Genomic DNA, 24,776 nt, shown 5'->3' with positions numbered 1-24,776 from the left:
ATTGGGGAGGTGCAGGGACATGGGTAGAGGCACGCAAAGGTGATAGAAAGAAGGGAAGGCAGCCAATAAAAGGTGCATTATGGAGCCTGCTGCTGTAGTGGGTGTCTGAAGATTAATCCAGTGAAGATGCTCTGGGATATAAGGTAAGTAACTTGCCTCCAAATTATCCTAGGAAAAGGGATGAAGACGCTGGGATGTGTATACTCTTAACAATCATCAGTCACTGGTTATTTCACTGGCTCTGGGATCATTATTCTCCAGGGACCTTTCCAGGTGCGGGTAAGGAGGGTGTCAGTAGATGGAAGTAACCCAAGACGGTGGTTCTGGCCAGGAGAAATCAGGCTGGTGGGGATGTAGCAATGATAAGGGGCACGAAGAGGATGTGAGCAAAACATACATTATTTCCCCAGTCCTCACAACAACGCTAGGAGATATGTACTGTTACCTCATTTTTTAAAACGCAGAAACTGAGGCTTGGAGAGTAAGTGAGTTACTCAAAGTCACACAATTAACTCTTGGTAGCGCCAAGATTTAAACCAAGGTCTGTCTGATTCTAACATGTATGTCCTTTCCATGATCTAACAAAAGTTTGGTTATACAATAATAAGTTAAGAACTTAAAAGTTTTAAAAATCTTCTAGATCCACTTAACAACATAACATAAAAATCAGAGTGAACTGTTTGGTTTATAACAGATCTAAATGGGAAACTTAAAAACACTTTTCTGGGGAAGGAAAATCAAAATGCACAAAAACTTCAAGGAACTTATTTCAGGAGATGACTTGCATAGCCTGGCCAAAGAATTCCTAGAAAAACACATGACTAGGTGTTGTAGGAGGGAGATTCAAGATAAAAGAGAGAACACAGTAGCCTACAACAATCCGAAATGTTGCCTTGAGTTCAAACAAAGTGCCAATTAGTCAAGTCAAAGATTCCTAAAATACACTGTTCCATACATAGATGAAAAGTCTTTGCCCTTTAATAAATGTACTCATGGCACAATCATCATAAAGGTTATCACATCTAATATCTAGGTGTTTATTAGATATATGCTGTACGTGTGAACCTATGTCAAGTTTGAACTGAAAGAGCTCCGTGCATCTATGCAGAATCACAGCGGCCCTAGAATACATAACCACCACTGACTAGGAATTCACCATCACCATTCATGAGACCAGAGAAAATCAAGGACATAGTAACTTTCATCTCCAGTTGCCATTTAAAGAGGGAAGCAAATTTACCAGGATCCTCTAAAACAACAATGGGTTTTGTTCTATCCATTGGTGGGAAGCAGAGCTCCATTCAGGGAAATCCTGCCCTGAAGGGAAATGGAAGAACCGATAAATATCACCCCTCAAATCCCTCCTCCTCGAGAGAGCACAGAAGCCATGCCGCCGCCATGAGGCTGCTGGTTGGTCATGTAAGTTAGCCAAAAAAATTCCCCTGAAATCAGCCTGCAAGCCTGGCAGAAATGCAAATCCCAAAATGCTGTCACATATAACAATAAACATTTAGAGAATATCAATAACATACACTTAACTTCATCATCAGCACTCTTCCCTCTTCATGAGGCCTATGTTGACCCTTTCATTGTGACGCTAGTGCAAAATGGTAGTTTGTTCATTATGACACCTGGTTCTGGCCAGTCCTGAAGCTACCACAGGGGGGAAAACTTTCCATCAAAGCTATTTACATTTTCATAGTACGAGGGATCCCACTAGGGGTTAGAATGGGCCACATGTCTCCTGGTTACTGGGCTCTCTTATTTCCTAAGGTTGTCAATCATAAACTCACTCATGACAAATTATAGGAAGCGTAAAACAATGGACCAAAATATCAGGCCACCCAGTCTAAACTCAACTTTCTAACACTGTTCATCAAATTACTCTTCTAAACTATGAACAAGGCATCTTTGTGAGGGTGAGACGTGGCAAGGCCGGAGAGATGCTTACATTAAGGACACAAAGTCAAACTCTGAAAAAGAGAACCTGGTCACTGGAAAAATCAATACGAACAAATTTTACCTTAAATTTGATAAGAAAGAAACTAAGAGCAGAATCAAAGTCATTTTTGAGCATTAATCAATATGAGAAAAATCTCACCTCAAATTTGGCAAGAAGAAACTGGAGGTGGGAAGAATTACTTCCCAGAATTCATAGGGGATGTTAATAGAATCACTCTGTCATGGTAAGATATTAAAAAAAGTGACAGTATCTCAGCTAACGAGAGAGATTTTTCTTCTACCTACATGAGTAGCATTCCATAAAACTTGAAGACAAACAGAATCTAAATGATACAACAACATCACATATTTTGGTAATTATCTTTAGTTGAGAAGACACAGTGAAGAAATTGCCTCAGAGTGAATATACATTTGTCTGTAGGATGACAGTGTTGATGCAGATTCTACTCTTTTTGAAATCTTCTTTGATTTGCTCATTCAAAAGCAGTTGAAAAGTGGCAGTTTTCCTTCGCTGGTCTTCAAGAGCCATTATCTCCCCAGTTTCACCTTGCCTCGGAGAGAAGCAATAACCTCTCTCCTATTAATAATCTTGAACTTTTAAGTGCCAATTTTATATGAATTTTCTCTTCACATACACACACATGCACCTGCACACAATACTTAAATATTATATACCTGCCTCTGAAGGCTTTTTATATCCAATGGACTAAAAATAAACAATGTTATCAGTGGGGCCATAAGGTACACAATTCAGCATTTATTGAAGGAAATGATTTTGCTTCTCAACCAATACCCTAAAATATCCTACTAGGTTGCTAGGTAGTTAAAGTTGGCAGCCTTCTGATCAATACCACACCTCTCTGTACCTGTGTGTTTAGAAATGGCTTCCTACAATGAGTTTTTAAAAGATACATGCTATTACCAAGTCTAAATTCTTTTTAGACCATTATATAGAATCGGACTACATTATACCAATACTGTTTTATTCAAAAATATATCTTTAAATAACTCATTCCCCAACCTACGATGCACTTTACTATTTTACAGAATAATATTAAATGTTAATTCTGATCCCCTTTCATGCAGACCTTTGCATTTCAAAGTGATTATAACTTACTGAAATTACATTTAGAAATTCAGATCTACTTAAAATTGTTGACATTTTAATGCATACATTTATTTCCATACCTAATAGAACAAAATTTACTAAGTATCTATCCAGTCATGTGCTTGACATCATGCCAAGTGTTGTAGATTCCAAGATAAATATGACATCATTCTTAAGTCAAAGAGGGGAGCCAAGTGATCAGAGAAATTTTAAGAGAAATAAAGGTAAAAATGCTCTCAATTCTGATCTGTAGATTTAAAGTGTTTTTTTGTTTTTGGGTTTTCCTAGGGCCCCACCATTAGAGGTACTGCAATACCAGGAGCAGAAAGAGCAAGCACCTGGCTTCAGTAATCACTGAATACAACTCATCTACCCCTGCTAGGTATTAAAAATAAGATCGACATTTATTAGCTCTATGAACACACCTGGCTCCTCAGAATTTAAATGATCAACCTGGAAGTGTTGTCTTAATTTCTTCGTGACAGTGAATGGGTCAAATTTTTTCTTCCTGCACTACAAAAAGTCCCAATGCTTCAGGTTGCTTTTCTGACATGGTCAAGATTCTGTGAGTCATCTGCAACAATCACGCCTGCCTGCCACCAAAATTCAGATCAAAGCCTGGGATATTCAAAAGCCTATTCAAATGTTAGTAGAGAGACATTCCTATGCCTCCATGACTGTTCTATTTATATTTCAACAAGAAAAGACCTGTGAAGATATTTCTCTAAATCCTCCCAACCAAAAGTCTTCCCTCAGGTGGACAGATATCTGATCATAAACGGAGGAAAAACTCACAGACATTTAATTATATAGGATTACATATAGCAGCACGTAAACCATAAGCCTTGAATTAAAATGTCTACATATTAATGTTTTTTGATGCTAGATTAACTCATGCCATTTGCATTTTGAAATGACCACACAATGATTTTGAAATCAGGTCACAGGATATTAAAAGGCTTTAATGTATCTTAACATGCCTTCAACGGTGAGGGAAGGAAAGAGGATGTATAAGGCACAAAGGAGAAAAGAAATATACCATATATCAATTTGGTCATCACTGTAGGTTGAACTGTGTCTGCCCCACTCCCCCACACCCAAAATATGTTGAAGTCCTAACCCACAGTACCTCTGAATGTGCCCCTATTTGGAAATAGGGTTTTTGCAGATGTAATCCAGTTAAGATGAGGTCATACTGGATTAGGAAAGGTCCTAATCCAATGCACAGTATCCTTATAAAAAGAAGAAAATCTGGACACAGACAGACATAAGAAAAATGTCATGTGAAGACTGAGGTAGATAGAGATCGCCGTGCTGCATCCACAAGCCCAGGACTGCCAAGGGTTACTGGCAACCACAGAAGCTAGGAAGCAGCAAGGCAGGGTTCTTCCTTAAAGCCTTCAGATACAGCATGGCCCTGCGGACACCGTAATTTCAGACTTGGCCTCCAGAACTGCGAGAAAATAAATTTCTGTTGTTTTAAGCCATCCTGTTTGTGGTAATTTGTGGTGGCAGTCCTAGAAGACGACTATAGCACCCACCAGCAATGACAGGTAATTTCACTGTCAGAAAAAGTGACCGTGTGTAAGCATGCAATTCAAGGGACACAGGGGGCTCATCTCGCCTTCACACCTATGACGTTGTTGGGAGGCAGACCTAGATTCTCTTTCTGGCCCTCTCACTGACTAGATATGTCAACTTAGGGAAACAAAGTAAATTTCATGAGCTTTAGCTTCCCCATCTATAAAACTGGGTAACATCATTTACCTTACAAGATCACGATAAAGATTCTGGATAAAGTACAGATAGTACTTTGCAAAGTGCTGGGACACATGGTGGCTAGTAAAATTTCTAAAACCTTGGAAATGAAATTGCCCATATAAATCATAAAGTTGAGTTGATGAGGATGGGGTTAGATTTCTATAAGGAAAAGAAACCTGTAGGATTCAATCTTCCTTAGACACATTCTTTGGAAGTAATCATTAAAATATCCAATAAGAAAGATTTAAAGACTAGGGTATGGAACCAAAATCAGATACGCGGCAGACACAAACCCTGGCTGTGCTGATCCATCGGACTCTGGGGAGGACCCATGCCCGGGTGAGGTGGTCGCATACCGGCGCCCTTCATGGATCCACAGTGGATATCTTCTACAATCCCCTTGTCATGCATACCATCCATGGGCTGAAACATTTAAAGGACATCAGTTAGACTCCTCTTTAAAGTACAGTATTTCTATCTAGAGTCTTAAGACCCCTCCTAAAGTCTTCAAAAAAGTGTGGCACAATCATTTATCACCCATTCTATGGTCATACATTTTTACATTTCACAGGTAGGGGCAAAAGAAAACCCACAAAACCCAAAAGACTAAATTAATAGGATTGGTAAAACCATCTGCAAGTCAAAAGTTAAGGCTCTAAACAGTTGATATTTTTTTTTTTTTTTTGGTAATGTCAAAATCTGCCAATAAAAATGAAGTTCACAAGGTAGACAAATACAAGCTGTTCTCTCATGCCCTTGTAAGTAGTCTTGAAACCTGTTATAGGATGAAGTTAGCCCGAAGTCTGAAGGAAGACTATTTGAAATGTCTGCGATGATCTATTCTTGGGTCATTTTTTTTTCCCCCCACTGGAGAGAAAGGAACTATGGAAAGTTTAAAAGTTGAAGCCAGAAGGTTCCATGGCAGTTGGGAAGAGAGGAACAGACAAGGCAGAGCAGTGAATGGGGCTGAATATTGAAAGGGAAGGAGTGTGAAACAGATAAAGGTATACTACAGAGGGAGGAAGAATGGAAAAGGTTAAAGTCATGGTTTGGAAATAAATCATGAACACAGGGGCCGAACCCAGGACTTGAGGCCCAGTACATGACAGACATACAATAAATAGCTATTGCATTGACGTTAATCCAATCCAGAATTGGGCAACGAAGCATGTGTTCGAAAAAAGGAAAAGTCTATTCCTCCCAAAACTGTAATTGCAATTTCCAAAACAGCCTGAAAGAAATATTTCCAGGAGTTTATAGAAACCAAATGACTTCAAGCAAGAAAGTATGAGTGTTTGCAGTTTTGGAGAAAAGAAAGTTAATTTCTGCAGAGTCAAAAGCATGCGCTTGAAAAGAGGAAAAATTTACCATAAAGAGGATGTTCAGAAGAAAAATGGGAAGAATCTGGTATAAAGAGTGTCACTGAGTCTGTTAAATAGTAATAATAGAGAAGAAATCAAAGCAACACAGCAGATGTATTTAGGCCACTTGTTTATTTATTTCCCAGTAACGTTGAAAAGCAAAAAGCTGAAGCTCAGAGGAAGGAGGAGGAACAGGACAAGGAATAAAGCTGCCTATAAAAAGAAGGGAAGAAAGTGAAGGCATCTGGTCAGCAGGTGTGAGCTCTAAGTGCTCAGCCGTGTCCTCACGCAGGGAACTATCTGAGGGGCTGGGGCTAAGGAAAAGCAGGATGGCAAAAAATAAAACTTGCAGCATGACAGCAAAACAAAACAAAAAAGAGAGCAGCCATGGGGGTAGAAAATATGAGAAGGTATGATAAAGATGCTAGGTAATGAAACAGAAGCAACCAGAGGAGATTATAATCAATAAAAAATCCAGTAAAAAAAAAAAACGTAACATTGATCCAACACTCACTCACTCACTGAATTATTAAATGCTTAAATAATAATTAAGTTTAGCTAAATATTACCTTTAAATTTTATCTTTCGTTTTGAAGATGAAACACCTTTAAACCATTCTGAAATTATGGTAAAGTTTTACAAGTGACAGATCAGATCTAGAATACAGATCTCAAATTAATTTAATCTAAACACACGACAATTTAATGACTTCCATATGTCAATACGTTTACTATGTCCCCTAAAAAATATGACACAGATAACAAGCAGCTTTATTTCTCTAGGTATCTGACAAGCTAAAAAAATGAATTTAAAAAAGGGGGAGAGATCTTGGTGAAATTATAGGGGTATTCATTGCTAAATGAAAAAAGAAAGTTTCGGGGTAATGAATAGAGACAATACGATCCTATTAGGGTAAAAAAAAAAAAGCAAAAAAAAAAAAACACACCTGTATATACATACTGTGCTTATGCAATATTTTTACTGAACATGAAGAAAAGTAAGGTGCAAAAAGCATATACAACAAGCTGTTACCTGGAGTGAAGCTAGAATTTACCATTTTATTTATCTCAGTATCATTTTACTTTTCAAAGTAAACATATATTACTTTCTAGGATTTGAAAATCATCAAATAACAAAATTGTTAACAAATGGATCTTCCCTTTCAGGCTCTGATACCTTACCTTAAATCTGACCTAAATTCCTACTCAATTAAAGGAAAGACTCTTTGCTGTGGTAATCCCTAGTCTCTTCCATTGCTTGTCTACTGTGATGGTTCATTTTATCGTAACAGTGTCAACTTGACTGGGCCACAGGTGCTCAGATACTTGGTTAAACATTGTTTCTGGGTGTGTCTGTGAGGGTGTTTCCGGATGAGATTAGCATTTGAATTGTTAGAATGAATAAAGAAGACTGCCCTCCAGAATGAGAGCCAGTATCATTCAATTCATGGAGGGCCTGAATACAAAGGAAAGGAGAAGTTGCTCTTTCTCTGCTCTCTGCTTAAGGTGGGACATCCGTCTTCTCCTGCCCTTGGACTGGGACTTACACCATTGACTCTTCTGGTTATGCTTTCAGACTTGGACTGGAACTGTACTCTCAGCTCTCTTGGATCTCTCCAGCTTGCTGACTGCAGATGGTAGAACTTCTCAACCTCCATAATTGTGTGAGTCAATTCCTTATAATAAATCTCTTTATCTATCTATCTAGATAGATAGATCTCCTCCTGGTTCTGTTTCTCTGGAGAACCCTAACTAATACATTTACTTAATACCAAGAGGCAGCCCCACCACTCTATTCACCTGTGATGTCATCCAAAGGAGTATAAAACCTCTACTTGTTTCATTAGGCAAATCCTTCGGGTAGAGTGCAGTGTCCTCACAGATTTCCCTTGGCCACTGCTAACTTTCAAAGCAAATCGTCGCAGAGGACCTTGTTTACTTTCTCAAAAGACTGCTCTCTTTTTGCATCTCCTGTGAAAGCATAATGCCAAATTGTGCAGATACGATCGTCCCCAAAGCAACAATCCGAGTCTCATAAATAAAGGATTGTTATAACCTTAGTCCAGAAACAAACAACTGGACCTGAGCACTGCAAAAATCAAAACCTTCTTCTAAAACCAGAATAAAACTATTTCACAGAGAGAAGTGCATTTTAAGGATTCCCTAGGAACTATTTAATTTCAATAGAGGCTTAAAAAAAAAAAAAAACCTTTAGGAAAGGAATTTTATACTCTTTGGGATTTATTTTTTAATAAGTGTCAACATTTTTAGGAAAGAATTATTTTCAATGTATTCATTTGTAGATGATATAAGTTATTCAACACAGAAAAAAAAAAAATAAACAAGACTTATACGCTAGCATACACATTCACCAAACCAAAATACCTTCAACCCACAAATCACAGGATCTGTCGAACTGCCTAGTCTTGCATAGTCTATCTTAGTATTTTAAAAAGCCAACATCTGATCTTCATGATTGGTACAACATTTGTAGCAACAAAAGTACCTCAGAATGTGCGTTTTTAATAATATACAAGATAAGACAAAGATCTCACTTGATTCTCCTGCTGACAATAATAGAAAAAAGGGCTGGAGTTATCAGGAATATTAGCCATCCATGAATCAGAAGACGAGATTGAACAGGAGAACAAACTCTTACCTTATGCATTTGGTGCATGCCTTCCTGTGGGAAGTCTGCAGACCCCATTGTCGACATAGGATGCGAGACGCTTGGAGGTCCAGGACTGGGCCCCATCATACTGTGGACGGAACCTGGGGATGGTCCTGGCCCTGGACTAGGTCCAAGAATTGGTCCAGGGGAAGGTCCGGGCCCTGGCGAAGGCCCTGGGTGGGGCATCGCACCAGGGTCTGTGGGCGTGGACATCTACTTCTCCTGCCTCTGCCAGTCAGTAGAGTAATACTAAGTTAGAAAACAGGAAAAAAAAAGAAAGGCATGTTTTAAACATGATGTTAAGATCAGAATAAAACAGTTGTTAGCATTTGATGGTGCCATTTCTGTAACAAACTTCAAACAGAACTGCCCTGTCTAGTCCAGATGTTTGAGTGAGTGTGATATATATCCGTCTGCCCTAGTCTTTATGAAGACCACTTGTTTAAAAAAACACACACTCTAAATGATTCCCCAGAAAGATATAAATCATCTAAGATACAAAAAGGCTCACTGGAGAAACTCAAATTTAACACATAAGCAGAATTCTAAACAAGTTTGAAATTTATTACTGAAGTCAACAGATGCTCTCTATTACTCACTGGTTTGGACACCTTACAAAGTCATTAACCCCCCAAAGCCATTAAAACATAAAACCCTTTAAAAAAAAATATCCAATCAAGACTCATTTTCATAAGTGAATGGGCATTCAAAACTTCACAGAGAACTCAAGATAGTTAAAAGGGGGAAAAAAATACAATCTCATAAATTGAGAATGAAAGAAAAGTTCCAATCACGGAAAAAGCAGAGGCTCCGGGAATCAAGACAAATATGGGTTCAAAAACCCACATATGCAATTATTAGCTAAGTTGTTTAACGTTTCTTCTTCAGAGATTTAAATGCAATGGTATGTGTAAAAAACACAGCTGTGTGCCTGGCACAACAAGCAGCCACTCTTGTTTAGCATTATTTCCCCCACCATCTCCACGGACCCGGAGTGATGAGAAGGGACAGCTTAAGATGTGGTCCTCCTGCCAGCTCACTGATTGAAGCAGAGACCCCTGGGGCAGTCAGGTCAGGGATTTGTCCCAGGCCTCGCTGTGGTCAAGGATCCCTGAAAGAAGTCGTCCATGACTACTGGATCAGAGCCCACCGCAGACTAGGTGTGGAAATTCTGGTTCTCTGATTTCAGCAGAGCAATATTCCACCACCCACGCTCCAAGGCTTCTTGGCATCCCCGTTGGGGAACTGCCTCATAGAGTGGGTACAACTGCACCTTGGAGAGGAGCCAAAAACGAGTAAATAAGCTGTTTTCCAGATTCTGATAGAGATCAATGATCCCAGCAAGATAGCTGAATGCCACTGGTGATAGTAATTATTCGGTATTATGATGTTACCTTGGAGGCACACACCTGTACACACAAAAACATTTTTGCTGTCAACCTCGCAAAATACAGAATGAGATACCCTAAGCAATTTGCTTACCCATTGCTTAGTGGCAGAGATGGAACTAGACTGTAGCGTCCTAGTCACCCACAGCAGGGCTCTTTCCATAGTGAAACAAGGGGTTGGAGGGGAAGTACAAAAAACCCACATGCATTCCATTCCCAGCTACCTACTATCACCTCTCACTGAATCTCTAGAGTGTGCGGGCCAGAAAGGCAGGGTCTTGCCGTTCCTCCCCCCGAATCCCCAGCACCTCCAACAGCGTGTAGTTAAGTACTCAAAAAATGTCTGATGAATAAACTGCAGACAAAATTTCATGGGCAAAGTATTAACGGAGTCAATTGATTTTATAAATAAACACTAGAGAGTAGACAGTGTTTGAGGCATGTTCTAAAGAAATCTTTCCAGCGTAGGCAAGAATTTAGGCCATTCTGATAAATAAATCAGGGCTAAAACAGGAAGCAATGAAAGCAACCGTAAGCAGGGGATCTAAGATAGGGCTAAGAGAACCCGGTACCAGTGGTTTCTAAAACAACGGGGGAGCTCCTGCTGAATTACAGCCTTGAATTCACTAAAGAGCTAAATGTTATTATTTTATTCTTTGTGATTAACAGAGCAGGCAGAAGTAACTCTTTTTTTTTTTTTTTTTTTTTTTGCCTTTCCACCCCCTCACACACAGGTTCAGTCAGCATTTTAAATTTAGGAAGCTGACGTCAATTCAGGGGTACTACAAGTTATAATGTTCTTTCATGTATATAAGCAACTAATACACCCCTTTATTTTTTAGTGAATAAAAGGAAATTGCTCACTTCCTGTTATGGTTTACCTTGAAATCAGCTTCAGTAGGTTATTATGGTAATACACCACAAGTTTGAACAACAAGACAAATACTGAAGTTAGCCTGATTTTCCTACCTTTCAAGTTTTGGATTTTAATACAAATATTAGCCCATAATACTACTTTCTGCATGTGTTATCACTGTCATCTGAGAATCCTGGAGAATGTTATCACTACTTGTACACAGTCCCATAAAAATGCTCCTCATTTTTTATTAAAGGAAACCATTAAAAACTTCTTAGAGTGAAAAACATATTAGAAGACAAGTGGAAAATTACAGGCATAAAACCGGAATGTTAATATAGGAACATGTTATACAAGAAACTATTTAATAAGAAGAGAACCCTCAGACGCATGCAAGTCAATGACTGTGTACGGCTCAGAGTGACGGTATACTTTAACAAATGAGGAAACCTGCCCCGTGCCACACATCTAATCAATGTCAGAGATACGGACTCTCATGGAACTTGAATGTGGTATTTGCTGATGTCCACAATTGGGAGCCCAGAGACCTGGGTTCTGGTCTCAGGGTCACCACCCACTCTGGGTCCCTGGGAAAAGTACTTTTCTTCTGGGATCTTGGCTTCCTCTAGGCTCGGGACAGGAGTGTGTGGAAGGTGTCCATCCATGACTTGATGCCTACTGTTTCTGGAGCATCTCAAAGACTTCGTCCAAACCTGTATGCTGGAGAGTTCACTAATGGCCTCCCTGGCACCATCACCGCTGTCCCAGAACCCGCCCCCATCTACCATCACCCAAGTGTACCCAAGAAGGGGTCCTCTCAGTGATGAGTCCTCGCCACTCATTCTTCCTCTTCATTTCTGGTGGCAACTTTATTTGACAGTTCAAGTACATAATCAGACTTTCCCACAGTATAAAGAAACTTGGGGGTATAAACTACAAAGAGGTTCGAGTCACAAGCAGAGGCGTATGTTGTTATTACTAAGTGAGTGTGGCCAAGACGTAAAGCCCAGTATTGGCAGCCCAGCTTCCCCCTCAGCAGCCCTGCTGGTCTCCTCAGGAACCCTTGCCCCTTTCTTCTCCAAAGCACTAAGGAGCCAGCGAGGATGGGTAGTGAGGTCGGGGGGCTGGGAGGCAGGCATAGTAGGGGTGGGGCAGAGGAGCCGAGGGGCAGGCTCAGGTAAACTCAATAAGGCAGTGGTAGGTCTGTTCACATGACAACACTCAAAATCTATTTTTATTTTGTGCTGGGGGGAAAGGGAGTTTTACATTGTCAGAGAAAAAAACCTGTTCCACAATTATGGGGCCAATAAATGAAGACAATGTCGGGTGGGGGAGGGCTCAGCAGTCTCCACCCCCCAACACACACACACTGCTGGTCCCCCTCCTCCCCCAGAATCCTCCCTCTACCTCAGACCAGGACTCCCTGAGGGCCAGCTATGTTCTTTGGCAAGAGTTTGTCAGCAGTACACCCTGTCTTTTTTTCATCCTTGCTCTCCCACCTTCACAACTTGGGAGTGTGTGTTTTTAAAAATAAAAGGCCCCAGAGGAGCTTCCCAGAACTCCCAACACCACAGTCATCCTCCCTCAGCCCCAACCTCCTTCCTCCCTCAGCCCAACCTCCTTCCTCCTCGCCTGAGCTGAAAGGCTCAGCACACCCATCTGCATATTAAAAGGAGTTCAACTTCATGGAATTTTAAGGGTCACCACTCCAGCCATGACAACCATGACAAAACTTATGCCTGACTGTCTAATTGCAATCAATGGAAATACCAAAGACCCCCACATGGAAAATAATATTTAAGCACACCCACAGGTGCTTCATAACATTTCTGGTGACTTGAACTGGGGAGACATTTTGTCACGCCCCTATTGAAAAGCAGTAAGACAGGAAAGGACAACACAGCTTGCCCAAAGCAACATCTGTGGCAGGAGAGAAACCCCCAAGAGAACTTTTTATCTCTTGACTCCCAGCCCTGTACTGCTGGGCAAGCTGTTCCCCAGGATGAACAGTCTTCACTTGGGCCAGAGCAACGTCCAGAGGTGGGAAGGGGAGGACAAAGAAACAAAAACAGAAACAACGGGAAAGGTATTTTGTAAAGACTAGGATTTGGCTGTGACACTATATTAATTTATCATGGGAGAGAGAAGTAAAGAGAAGTCCTAGAGAGAATGAGATGAAGACAATGTCATCAACTGGAAAGGTCGATGATGTTTTATCAAACATCCAGAGGATGCGTTTTACTAATCTATCCCATCCCCTTTGAGTAGCCACCGGGTACAAGGCATGCAGCACAGATAAAAAAATGATCACAGGGCTTACGCCGGGACTCTGGGACTCTGAAAGTCTGACGGGGAAATAAGATTTGTGCATAAACAGCAACAAGAGAAAAAAATGAAAGACGCTGCAAGACATGGAGGGGTACAGTTAACATGTCCAGCACAGTCATAGGGTAGGAGTGAATACTTTCAGCTCGGAGGGCAGAGGACAGAAGAAGGGAATTAGGGAAAGTGTGAAGAAGGGGCATTTCAGCTCGGCCTTAAAGTTTAAAAAAAAAAAAAAAGTTTCCTAGAAGCTTTTGTTTTCTAGTTACAGAACGAGTTTAGGGAAACACACCAACCTTCGCAATGCCTCTTAAATCTCTCTTCACCAAACTTCACAAGGAAGCACGGGGAAATCTTGGATCTCCAGCATATCTTTTTTCACTGCTTGCTTTACAGAAAGACTTTGAGGTCCAGGTTAAAGGTGGAATATCAGAAATAAAATTAGGTCCAGTCCATATCCCTAAGAATATCTCAAGTCTTTTTAAAGTTTTCTGGTTGTTACAGAACTATGAGGCTCAGGAGATAGTTAAGATAAGAGTTCTTTTTCTGTCTGTTTGCTGATTCAGAACATCTCCCCTGACCTGAAGGACTGCTTTTTGTTTTCCATGTAGCTTTCTCCATAAATGCATTGATAACTCACCCACAGAGAAGTAGCAACATCTCCAGAACTGGGACACAAGCACTGCTATTCTTAATGGGGGAGGCAGGGCATGGGGAAAGACAACAGCAATGCAGATAAAGGAAATAAATCTACCAGAAGTTCCTCTTTTAGAGGCCAAGGTTGTCTAGATAGGTGGCGAAACATTACCAAAGCCCCCACTGCTTCTTGGTCTGAGATGTGCAACTTTAAACAGTGTACACAATATGATTTGTGCCACGGATAAAAATCGCATTGGGTTTAAAGTTAACACTGTAAGTTGCTTGGTCAAGACCCTAGAAAGCATTGTAAACATTTCCTTAGCATTTTCGTGGCGGTTTGCATCAGTGTGCCATTCGTTTCAAAGTCAAATGTGTTCTTAAAAGTTGTTGGATTAAAACTTTGCTCTGTTCTTTGGGCTTCCGTGAACTCTCCAGCTTTCAATCAGGGAAACAAATTAGGACGCGTGTGAGCTGTTTCCCTCACTTTAAATAAACTGCCTTGGGAACCATCCCTGCCCAGCTCAGACCTGGCAAAGGCTCTGAAGCAGCTCTGAGCATAACAGAAGATAACAACAAAGGTGGCAGTGGCTAATTATTCCCCCATGAGCCCCAGGCACTCCCTCACCAGGATCCTGGCTCTCAGCACTGTCACCCCTGTGGATATGATGAGCTACTCTCTCAGAAGAGGCTACCTGTGATGAAATTCCATGGCCTCCTCAGTGAAGACCGACCATGTTCCCATGGAGGAAAAGGGAATGTATGAGAAAACCCGGAAGTGCTAGAAGCCCTTTAGAAAGCAAAGCATCCCTCTAATCCAGGACTCATGTCCATGGGTAGTTATAAAGGTAGTCATTGGTAACTACCACTTTTAAAATTCAGTTGAACCCAAACTGCTAGGCAGTTGGTCGAAACAAAAGGCAACAAACAAACCAACAAAAGCTAGTTTCAAATCATGACACCCTGAAAGGCAATATCTCATTTTTATTTACACATGGCTGTCCTGCCTAGGGTAGGCCCTTTTGCAAGGCCACTTCATTTTGGACGCGGATAAGAATCAATGATAGCCACTTCCTTTTCTGTCTGCCAAGATAATTCTATTTATACATTAAACACATAAGAGTCTGAAATACATATTTTAAAAACTTCTGGTGGAAATGGCACACTTTTACTGAGGAGTAAAACTCTACCATCACATGCTGAAAGAACCAAGGTTATACAATGGACGATCTTTACTACATCCAACTGGCCCTGACTTTCACAATAGGAAAAAAAAATTCAACAATGAATGCTTCAAGTTCATTGCAATTAAAATGAATAATGGCCATTTATGATGTTAATTTGCCTGTTTCTTTTAATTAACATAATAGTTCGCTTAACCTCTTTGAGTTTCAAGTTCCTCCCCTACAAAATAGGCACAACAGTAACTGGCTACAACCCCAATTTTAATAAGAATCAAATAAAATATTAGGTATGAAGATACCTTGAGAGCTAGCATATACAAGTGTGCATTATTGAGGGAATCCTTTTAACGGCTTCAATTCCCACTCTGGAGTTGAATCCACAATTGACCAGATTAATCTAAAATATTGCTTTGTTCATGAATTCCCTCACTCAAAACTTCTGAAAGAAAAGCCTCCTATACACATTGGATAAAATATTCATGCTTTAGCCTGGAAGTCAAGTCTTTCTACAATCTCTGACTTTATCTTCTGAAAATTCTCTCCAACTGGAACCTCTTGCTCCCGGCAACCAGGTCCAAACAGGTACATCGGTTTTGCCACTGCTTCTTCAGCCTGGTCCTTGTAATCGCAGGGCTTCCTTATGACCTGAGATGATCAGCAGCAACCACCCTTACCCCTGCCACCCCTCCTACCACAACCCTATCCTATCTCAAAGACTTGACCTGCCCCATCGACTCAAGAAAGCTCACCTTGATCTCTCTCTGAATCACCGGGCCTGTGCAGTTTACCATTTGCTATTCATATTAAATATGCTATTATGAATATGCTGTTAAATGTCCAGGTATGTTCTTTAAAAACACATAAACTCTCAATTACAGATAATCTAATTCTTACAGAATTTTGGACTTTGCTTAATGGCATTTTGGTACAGCACAACAGCAAACCACAAAATAGTTGTGAATATTTACAAAGCTATTAACACGCCCAGTTCAACAAAGCGCAGGGGGAAGATGGGAGAGAGCTCTCCCCACGGACATTCAATTTCCACATGTGGTAACTCACCTCCCAGTGGGATAGTCAAAACTGAAATATACCACATCAAGTAGGTAAAGAAATATACAGTCATCCTGAACAAGAAAAACACAATCCAAGTCCAAACTGATGTAGTATTTCCCTTCGATAACCTGTAAACCAACATATGACAATCCTTTTTGGTTAGAGATTTTCTTTCCCATTTTTAAGTAATTTAACTCCCAAATTCCAAATTCAGTTTTTTTTAAAAAAGGAGTTCTAATCATATTAAATGGTTTTTGAACTTTAGATTTTATTTCAATTTCTATGGATTTCATTCATCAATTTACAAAAGGGCCAGTCCATATTTAAGTTAGGCCAGTTTCCAAATAGTTTCTAAAACATTAGTGCGTGCACAGATGTAGATCATACATTGGTATGAATGATGCTTACATTGATGCCAGTTCACCTAAAAATACAATAGAATATTGTGGTACTTTTGAATATTTTAAATCATACATGCATATAGCCTGATCATAATTGTCCAAATGTCCTGAAAGTCTTATATAGCTAATAAAATATCATAATTCATACTAGCCTTCAATTACATGATAAAATATGAATCCAGAACTCCAGAAGGGCATTATTCATGTCTGTGTTTCATTCGAAACTCTTCTATTCCATATATAACACATCATTCCAAATGAGTGAATTAATGGTGTTTATATCAAACATTCAAAAGACCCAACTATTTATTTAGCTCCCGAATTTCATCAGCTTTATTATGTTTTGCTGAGGTATAATTAATTATTCAAGTATCTTTTACTATACCTTTACAACTTTTATAACTTAAAAGCTCTAACAAACATATCCTGACCACTTTCAAGGAAAAGTGCTCTATTAACATGACCAATAATAAAGTCATAGCAAACAGTAATAAAGCTGTAAAGTTTTTCAAATCCAGGTTACAAGATCCCACTTAACTTGGTGATATATATCTTAGGCAAATAAATATGCTCTCTTCCATAATGACTGGCAGAACATAGTTTCAGACTCCTATACTCCCTGGTACCTATAAAGTCACAATTTTCTATATAGAAAAAATAAACACCCTACGTCTTTCTAAATACTCTACCAAATAATGTATCACCAACTGTATTTTCTATAAAAAACTACTTATGGAATGACCCGAGGCTTTATTTACCAGCTACAGATTACAGTTCCATAATAAAAACTCTTCCAAAGAAGACAGAAAATTCAGCAGCCTCTATTGGCCAAAAACAATCTCCAAAATGCAACATTTAAGTTAAAGGAACAATTTAGAAAATACTTCTTTTACAAAAGAGAAGAAATCAGATGTAGCCCCCAAACATGGCTTTTCATATTCGGGAAATTTTCTGTGTTCACCAGAAATACTGCAGAAGAGAAATGAGACTCATGTACAGAGTTTTCTAAGGCCACTCATGTTAAGCAACTAATTGTCCATGTTGTCCCTTAAAATCATCTTGACCCAAAACAGTGAACATCAAATCTTCTGTTGGTTAAAATAAGGTCCTACCAACACTCCCTCAATTTGCTAATGCCAGAAAATAGTTCTTAGCATTGTATCCGTGATAATTCAGTTGTCCTCAGCAGCATGTCAAGATGTCATAAATAGTGATTTATTATTTCTCTGGAGTATCAAAAAGCTGCTGACCTAGGACAGTTTGACAAAGGCCTTGTTTACAAAGGAGGACTTCTAAAGGAGAAAAAAAGAACCATGAAAACACTAGAGGACAGCATCACTTTTATTATTTATGAAAGTCTTCTTTTTTATGGTCTTGTTCCAATATATAATAAGCCTTTAAAATAAAATGTCAAAATACTACCATAATATAATGGGCATAACAATTACCTTCTACAAAAGATTGCTTGTAGAATGACTTCTCTTAATCAAAGAAAATAAGTTTTAAACAATTATCCGCAAAAGTGTTACTTTCTAGATATACCCAGTCAGGAATACTTAAAACAGAATTCAAGCATTAACAATATAATACAAGCAGAAGCACTTTTTTTTTTTTTTTTTTTGTCAATTCTAAGCCTCAGGTGTTGGTCAAAGCACTTTTCAAGAAACTTGACAAGAAATGCTCAAAAACCACTTTACAAATGAACAAAAGAAAAGATCTAAGGCTGCTTTGAACATGCTCTTGTGGTGAATATTTTCTGTGAAACACCACAGTGCAGCTAGTCCGATGCTGGGCTGTAGCTGGTCTCACTCACAAGAGAAAGGCTGCATTGAAGGAAGCCCTCCTTCACCTCTCCTCGTCAAGGGTTCTCATACCCCAAACTCCTGATTTATTCTAAATATTCTTTACTAACATGGCATCTCTCTTTAATGATCTACAGGGCTATTGTGTGTGGTTTTTTTTTTCCTTTCAGTCTGTTTCAATGAATATCTTTTGGACCTAACAGGTGTCTGTAAATCCCCTTTTTCCAAGAACAAACATTTGAGTTGTAAGAGACATTTTTAAAAAAAAGAAGAAAGAAAATCCAGGAGAATAAAAGGGCAATTAGATTCCTAAAAGAGAAAGTGTGTTCAATTTGCATAACAATGTACCAACTAGGATTCAAACCTGCCACACCTCTTAACACTTCTCCAGCGTGCTAGAAGTAGCCTGGAAGCCCAACAAGTCTGGTGTTGGCCAACAAGCTTCGGGTAGTGGCCCCCCAAATAACTGGTGGGATATATTACTGAAAACATTTGTATGTAAATATATAAATACATACACAACATCGGGCATGGCGGCTCTTTTTTTAGTAGCATCCTCAGTGATTTCTGAGTCTTAGGTAGTTGGACAGGAATTTTCTGTTACTCAGCGCCCAAGCAACAATCTCACTATTCACACAAGCATTCTGTTCATGTAAGCGAGGCATACCACCAGGTGTAAATTTAAAAAGTCCTTTGAAATGAAGTTTAAAATTTAACTGTGCTATCGGTAACGCATAAACCTTAAAAATAACCAGTCAATGCAGGAAACAAACGTGTATCCTTAATGTCTTCCTTGTGCTCTAACATTATACATACAAAGGAATACATACCTACATAATGACCAGAAAAGAGACAATGATGACACCCCTCCAAAAATTATTAACCCGAGTCGCTTTGCTTTTCTAAAGTACCAACCTCCATCAGGTTAGTGAGGAGGTAGAAAAGGCGATAACCTTGCAAAACTCTCCCAAAAGTTATATAAACAAAGGAGAGGAGAAGCCCAGTATGGGCTTTGCACCCATGTGCTACTAAAATTACATAACACCCGGTGCAGACATTGAGTAAGGAATGGATTCTGCACAACACCCCCACCTCGACTTCCAAGCCTTCCTCCTTCCCTTAAAAAATCCAAACGCCTGGCAAGAGCGAGTGGACGACGTCGAATATTTATATTATTGCCGGAGTAAATCCTGCGAGAGTTGGAGATACGTTTAGGCCCGAAGTTTGAATGTGCAACAGCCCCAAGGCGCTGCGACTCACACTCTCCGGACCCGGAGGAGAAAGAACTGACAAGCGACAGCAGCCAGCAAGGCCTTCTTCTTCCCCCTTACGGTGCCTCCCGCTGGAAAGTTTTCCACGCAATCGATCGGAGGACAAGGAGACCATTTCCCCCGCCTGCCTGACTTTGCAGGAAAGGCGAGCTGAGAGACCGGAGGGGGCTGGCAGGGAAAGAGCTGGAAAGCCCCGCACACAGCGGGCGGCGGCGGCGGCGCAGGCTCCTTACCTGGGGGACGCGGAACAAAAAGGGGCGCGGGGCTCGTGGAGCGTGGGGTGGCTGCACGGCCGGTGGCCGGGAGCGGGTCTCCGCGCCGCAGCCCCTAGGCCAGCGCCCGAGCCCGCGGCCCGACCCCCGCCGCCGCAGCCGCCGCCGCCGCTTCCTCCCTCGCGCGCGTCATGTCACGGCGATCAAACATGTCTGTGTGCGCTTCGCTGCTGTGACTTCCTGATTCTCCGCTGCTCGCGCGCGCACACACACACACACACACACACTCACACTCACAGCCACACGCACGCACCGCCCCCACCAGCCCTTGCCACCGAACCTCGCCTGGTCCTCCCCGGACTCCCGGGGAGGGTGCGGGCTGGAGGGACTGACCGCGCCGCTGCTCCCGACGCACTGTCCCCGGCGCGCACAACACACTCACACTCACGCGCAGACACACTCACGCCGGCCGAGAGGGCGCGGAGACGCGAGCTGCGGGAGCTCGCTGCCCCCTCCCACCCCTCCACCCTACTTAGCCGCCCTGCCAAACTTTTTTTTCCTTCCTGATACACGTCCAACTTCCCTCCACCCCACCCCACCCCCCAAGCAGCCCAGCCAGCCCCGCGCTCACCACCATCCGCAGCAAACAGCAACCCGGATAAAAATAATAATGCAATCCAGGCGGCGGAGGCGGAGGCGAGCGAGCAGACACTGGCAGGAGGCGATTTCCCCGCGTGTACCGGAAACCGGCCCGAGTGCCCCGGCCAGGGCGCGGGTGTCCCCTGGAGCCCGCACTGCTGCGCCCCGCCCCGTGCGGTGCAATTGCGCCCAAGCTGCGAGGCCTGGTGCTGGGCACCCGGGGCACTGTGCTCGGTGTGCGCCCTATGGCCGGAGGGCTCCTAGGGTCTGGCTTGCCGGACCGGTTATTTGGGGAAGTGCATCGCGACACCTTTGTAGATGGCATGGCCGTGTTTTGCAACGCAAACGGGAGGAGGGAAGGCGGCCGGATGGAGGGGGAGAGCAAAGGAAAGGGTAAACCAGGTTGGGATGGGAATAAAGCAAACTCGAAAGCAGGGAGCGAGAAGGAAGGGGTGCGTGTCATCGTTGGGAGGAGGCTCCTACCCGTTCTCCCCGCCTCCCGCCCTCGCTACCCACCCCTATTCCCTCCCCACCGCAGCCCTTCCCCTTCCCAGGCGAACGCCACTGCCGCTGCCTGGGTGCGAGCGGGTCCTGTTTGTGACAGTCAGGCAGAGAGGATTATCCGGATCATGGCCTCCCCGGTCCGCAGCCGCCGTGGTTCTCTCGGGTCCCAGAGCGCCCCTAGCACCCGGACGATCGCAGAATCCCCACGCCCGCGGCGCCCGCGGCGCTAGCCTGGGGAAGACGCGAAGCAAAAGAAAACAAACCCAGGGAGGGGGAGGGCAGGGTAACGGAGCCCAGCGGGCACCTCCGACCTCCTTCTTTGGGGCCTCCTCCCTCTCCCCCAGCACTGCGGCCCGGGCCGGACACCCCGAACTTCAACACCCGAGCCTGCGCCGCCGCCAGGTACCAGGGGCAGGGACGTCCGCAGCGCCCCGGGCGCAGCCCCCTTGGCAGTCCCTTTACCTAAAGGCCTGCCTACAGATCAGTGTCCCCATCCCCGCTGGAGGGAACGCGGAAAGTGGAGGTGACACCTCCGATCCGGCACGCACCGGCCCCGCGGCTGTGGCTGCAGCCTCCCCAGCGCATCAGCCTGGGCTTCTCCCGCCGCGATCCGTTCGCGTTTCCGCAGCCGGAGCCCTTTAAACAAGTCCCCGGGAAGCGGGTGGCAGCAGCGTTCGCTGGCGCCCTGCCGCCAGCCCGAGCTCCTCGCCCTCCTTTCCCGTTCCCCTTCCAACTCTTCCGGGGAGGATTGCTCGGCACGAACCGTAGCATTTCCATCCTTGTCCCTAGTCCTCCAACCTTTTCCCTCCTTCTGCCACCCCCACCCCTCGCTTTTGAGGGGATGGGGGGATTGCAACCTGGCGGAATGTGTGTGTTGCAACCTTGAGTTTGCAGCGCATCGCTGACTGCCTACCCAGGGTCAAGGCTGTGGTTTGTTGGGATTTTTCTCCCTTGGCCCCCTTGAAGTAGTAATTATTACTGTTATTATTAGAACAGCAAGGTTCGGCTGAAACTTTCTCGTTTCTTCCACCGCCGCCTGGGAGCTGTCGTTAGAGCATTCCACCTGAGGCCCGCGGGGAGGAGGCGGGCTTTTTGTTGTGGCGGTTGGCCCGCCTGTTTGTTTTGGTCTCTGTGCATGCACAATAAATAATAATTAGGATAATAATGAATAATCCCGGGCGAAGGCGGCGCGGTGCCGGAGGGGTTTGTGCGGCGGCTACAGCCGGGAGGCCGACGGGAGGGGAGAGGAGAAAGGAGTTGTAAGTTATATTTACCTTGCTCGCGAGGAGTGTGCTGGCTGAATCTCTTCCCTCTCTGAGTCACCCAGAGTACAGAAACAGAGGGAGAGAGGACTAGATTATGAATATGACTTCATTGATGACAGCCATCCCCTCCTCTTCCTAAACTCGGGCTCCGCCCCGCGTCCCACCTTCGCCGCCTCCACCGGCGCCGGAAGACGCGCCGCAGTTGGCCGCGCGCGCCGCTCCTCCCTGCCCGCCCGGGCGCGGGTTGGCGGGACGCGCCTGTCACTCGCCCCGCTCAGCGACTCCGGGAGCGCGGGGGGAGGAGGGGGCGGTGTGCAAGAATGTGGATCGAGACGGCTGTACTGTATGCGTGGATCCGTGTGTGTCTGCAAGGCGCCGGCTCTCGGGCCGTGTTTGTGCCTGGAGCAGAGAAACTGCGCAGGACGCAGAGAGCCCCAAGCCCTGCTGGAGTTAGGCGCCCGTTATCCCTTCCCCGGCAGTCCCCTCCGGGGCCGCTGCGGGACTTCTCCGGGGAGGCTGGGCAAGAGGAGGAGGCAACGCAAAAAGGGAGGGCAGCCGTAGTAATAGCGCGTAGTAGTTTGGGGGTATGTGGAGAAGGTGCTGGAATTTAACTGTGCCTCCGCCTGCCAGTGAGAGCCTGCAGAGAGAAAGGGAGGGGACAGAGGGAGGGCTCCGAGTGGCACCAAAGCTGTTTGAGGCACAGTGTTGACTGTGGAAAAAACGGGCATTGTCGTGACGGTTGAAACTTTTTATCCCCCCTCCCAAAGGCTGTCATTATAAATCTGCCCCCTTTTTCCCAGTAAAAAGGAAGGCGGGCACAAAGAACGTTCCTGCCAAATTTGTCTCTTCTCTGAAGGACTGCAAGCTTCCAAATGCCAGTGAGGGAGAAACAGCTGAGAGGCTGAACGCCTTATAAATAAATAAGCCAGCCCTAACCCCTATGTTTACTTCGTGGACTAGACAGCACTTTAACCTTCCGTCTCATGTCATCCTCACGTAAAACATAAACCAAAATATGAGAGAAGCGGGGGCCGGGCGGGCGGGCTGGAGGGTAGCTGAAGTATGGAATCTGTCTTTGATTTAAGAAGGGGAATAAATCTCTTATTCTCTACAGACTGTAGTTTCTTCCCTCCCACATTTAAGACCAATTAAGGTTACAAACTGTAATCTGCTGGCACGTCACGCTTTTGAGACCTCTTGCTCCAATTTGCCTTGAAATACAGTACTTTGGCGGAACCAATAGGTCAGTGTTTGGTGAGACAATTTTATTTTTAGTTTATGAAGTGTGAAAGAATGTTAGGAGATTTTAAATCAGGGGTCTATTATTGTAGACTCAGATTAATGTAGGTGCTTGACTCTTAAAATTAAAACTCTTCCTACATGGTAGTGTTATGAAAAGTATGATTTATCCCTTATTTTGTAATGGTAATGGTTTAAATTAGTCATTCAAAGTGCACTGTGACTATCTGGTTAAGGATTTTTCCTCCTAGAATAAAATTTCTATTTTAAGACTATTTTACTGTTGCAAAATTGACTCTATTTGAGCAACTGGGTCTGAAATGCCATTATAGGATGCTTAAAACTGCAGGCTGGATACATTGAAGACAAGAAGCAATGGAAAGAATACCAAATACTGCATGTGGTCATTAAGTAGAAAGAATTGTTTACATGGTTCGTCCACGCTGGCTGAAGCAGAGCCTGCAAAATCACCATTTTCACAACAGCCAGGCCTGTTAGTGAGCACCCGTCCACACTATAGTTTTCTAAGATCTTGTTATTTGCTTGTTGACTTAAGTTTCATCTTTTGCTGTCTATCCCAAAGTGAAGCTCAAGACAACAAAAGATAGCATATCGAAGAGAAAATAGAATATAGGATGCCATGAAGAATCTGTTGGGAACTTGTTTTTTTACCTGAGGGTATCACAGTATAACTTAAGTGGGAAATACATAGTGAGAAATCTTAAACAAAATTTGTAGTGTAGTGAAAGTATGACATGAATACTAACTTCTAACTGCCTAATAAGTTGCCACTAAAAATATAGCCAGTTAACCTAGTTGTCTATAATAAAGGGCTTTAGCCTAATGGCAATGCTTATTACACGGAGTAGTATTAGGTTTTAATTTTTTAGGGCCTAATTTGTTTCCCTGGCATGCCAACTTGCGTGCCAATTTTCAGAAATTGATGACTTCACCTTTGTTTCCTTGTGAGTAAATACCCTTTACCCACTTAAGATTCTACCTCCACCTACCACGCCAAATTTCAAAAAGAGAACAATCATCTTAGTAAATCACTGCAGGAGGAGACTGGTCACTCCTGCTGGCATTTTGTCAGAGGGAAAGTAAAGAAGAAAACATTCCCTTTGTTATATGTGTATATC

General features: G+C 42.9%; 1 protein-coding gene across 7 annotated transcripts in view; it reads right to left on the bottom strand.

Moving 5' to 3' along the window:
• Positions 1 to 22,492, bottom strand: part of SMARCA2 (SWI/SNF related BAF chromatin remodeling complex subunit ATPase 2) — a 164,546-nt gene extending 142,054 nt beyond the window's left edge. For 3 of the 7 annotated variants that reach the window (XM_069476443.1, XM_069476448.1, XM_069476450.1), the window contains exons 1-3: positions 22,408 to 22,492; positions 8,851 to 9,111; positions 5,125 to 5,254 (exon numbers count right to left, since the gene is read on the bottom strand). In XM_069476443.1, the coding sequence (XP_069332544.1) occupies positions 5,125 to 5,254; positions 8,851 to 9,075 (355 nt within the window). In that variant the 5' untranslated portion in view covers positions 9,076 to 9,111; positions 22,408 to 22,492. Of the gene's footprint in view, positions 1 to 5,124; positions 5,255 to 8,850; positions 9,112 to 15,737; positions 15,878 to 20,011; positions 20,123 to 20,330; positions 20,413 to 20,621; positions 20,845 to 22,407 lie in introns of those variants that run through there. The other 4 variants (XM_069476446.1, XM_069476447.1, XM_069476445.1 and 1 more) reach the window with 4 other exon arrangements.
• Between the last annotated feature and the right edge of the window lie 2,284 nt (positions 22,493 to 24,776).

Source organism: Eulemur rufifrons, chromosome 7 (genome assembly GCF_041146395.1).
Source record: "Eulemur rufifrons isolate Redbay chromosome 7, OSU_ERuf_1, whole genome shotgun sequence".
NCBI classification, from domain to species: Eukaryota; Metazoa; Chordata; class Mammalia; order Primates; family Lemuridae; genus Eulemur; species Eulemur rufifrons.
The sequence above is the reverse complement of the archived record's forward strand: the minus strand, read 5'-3'. Positions and strand labels throughout refer to the sequence as shown.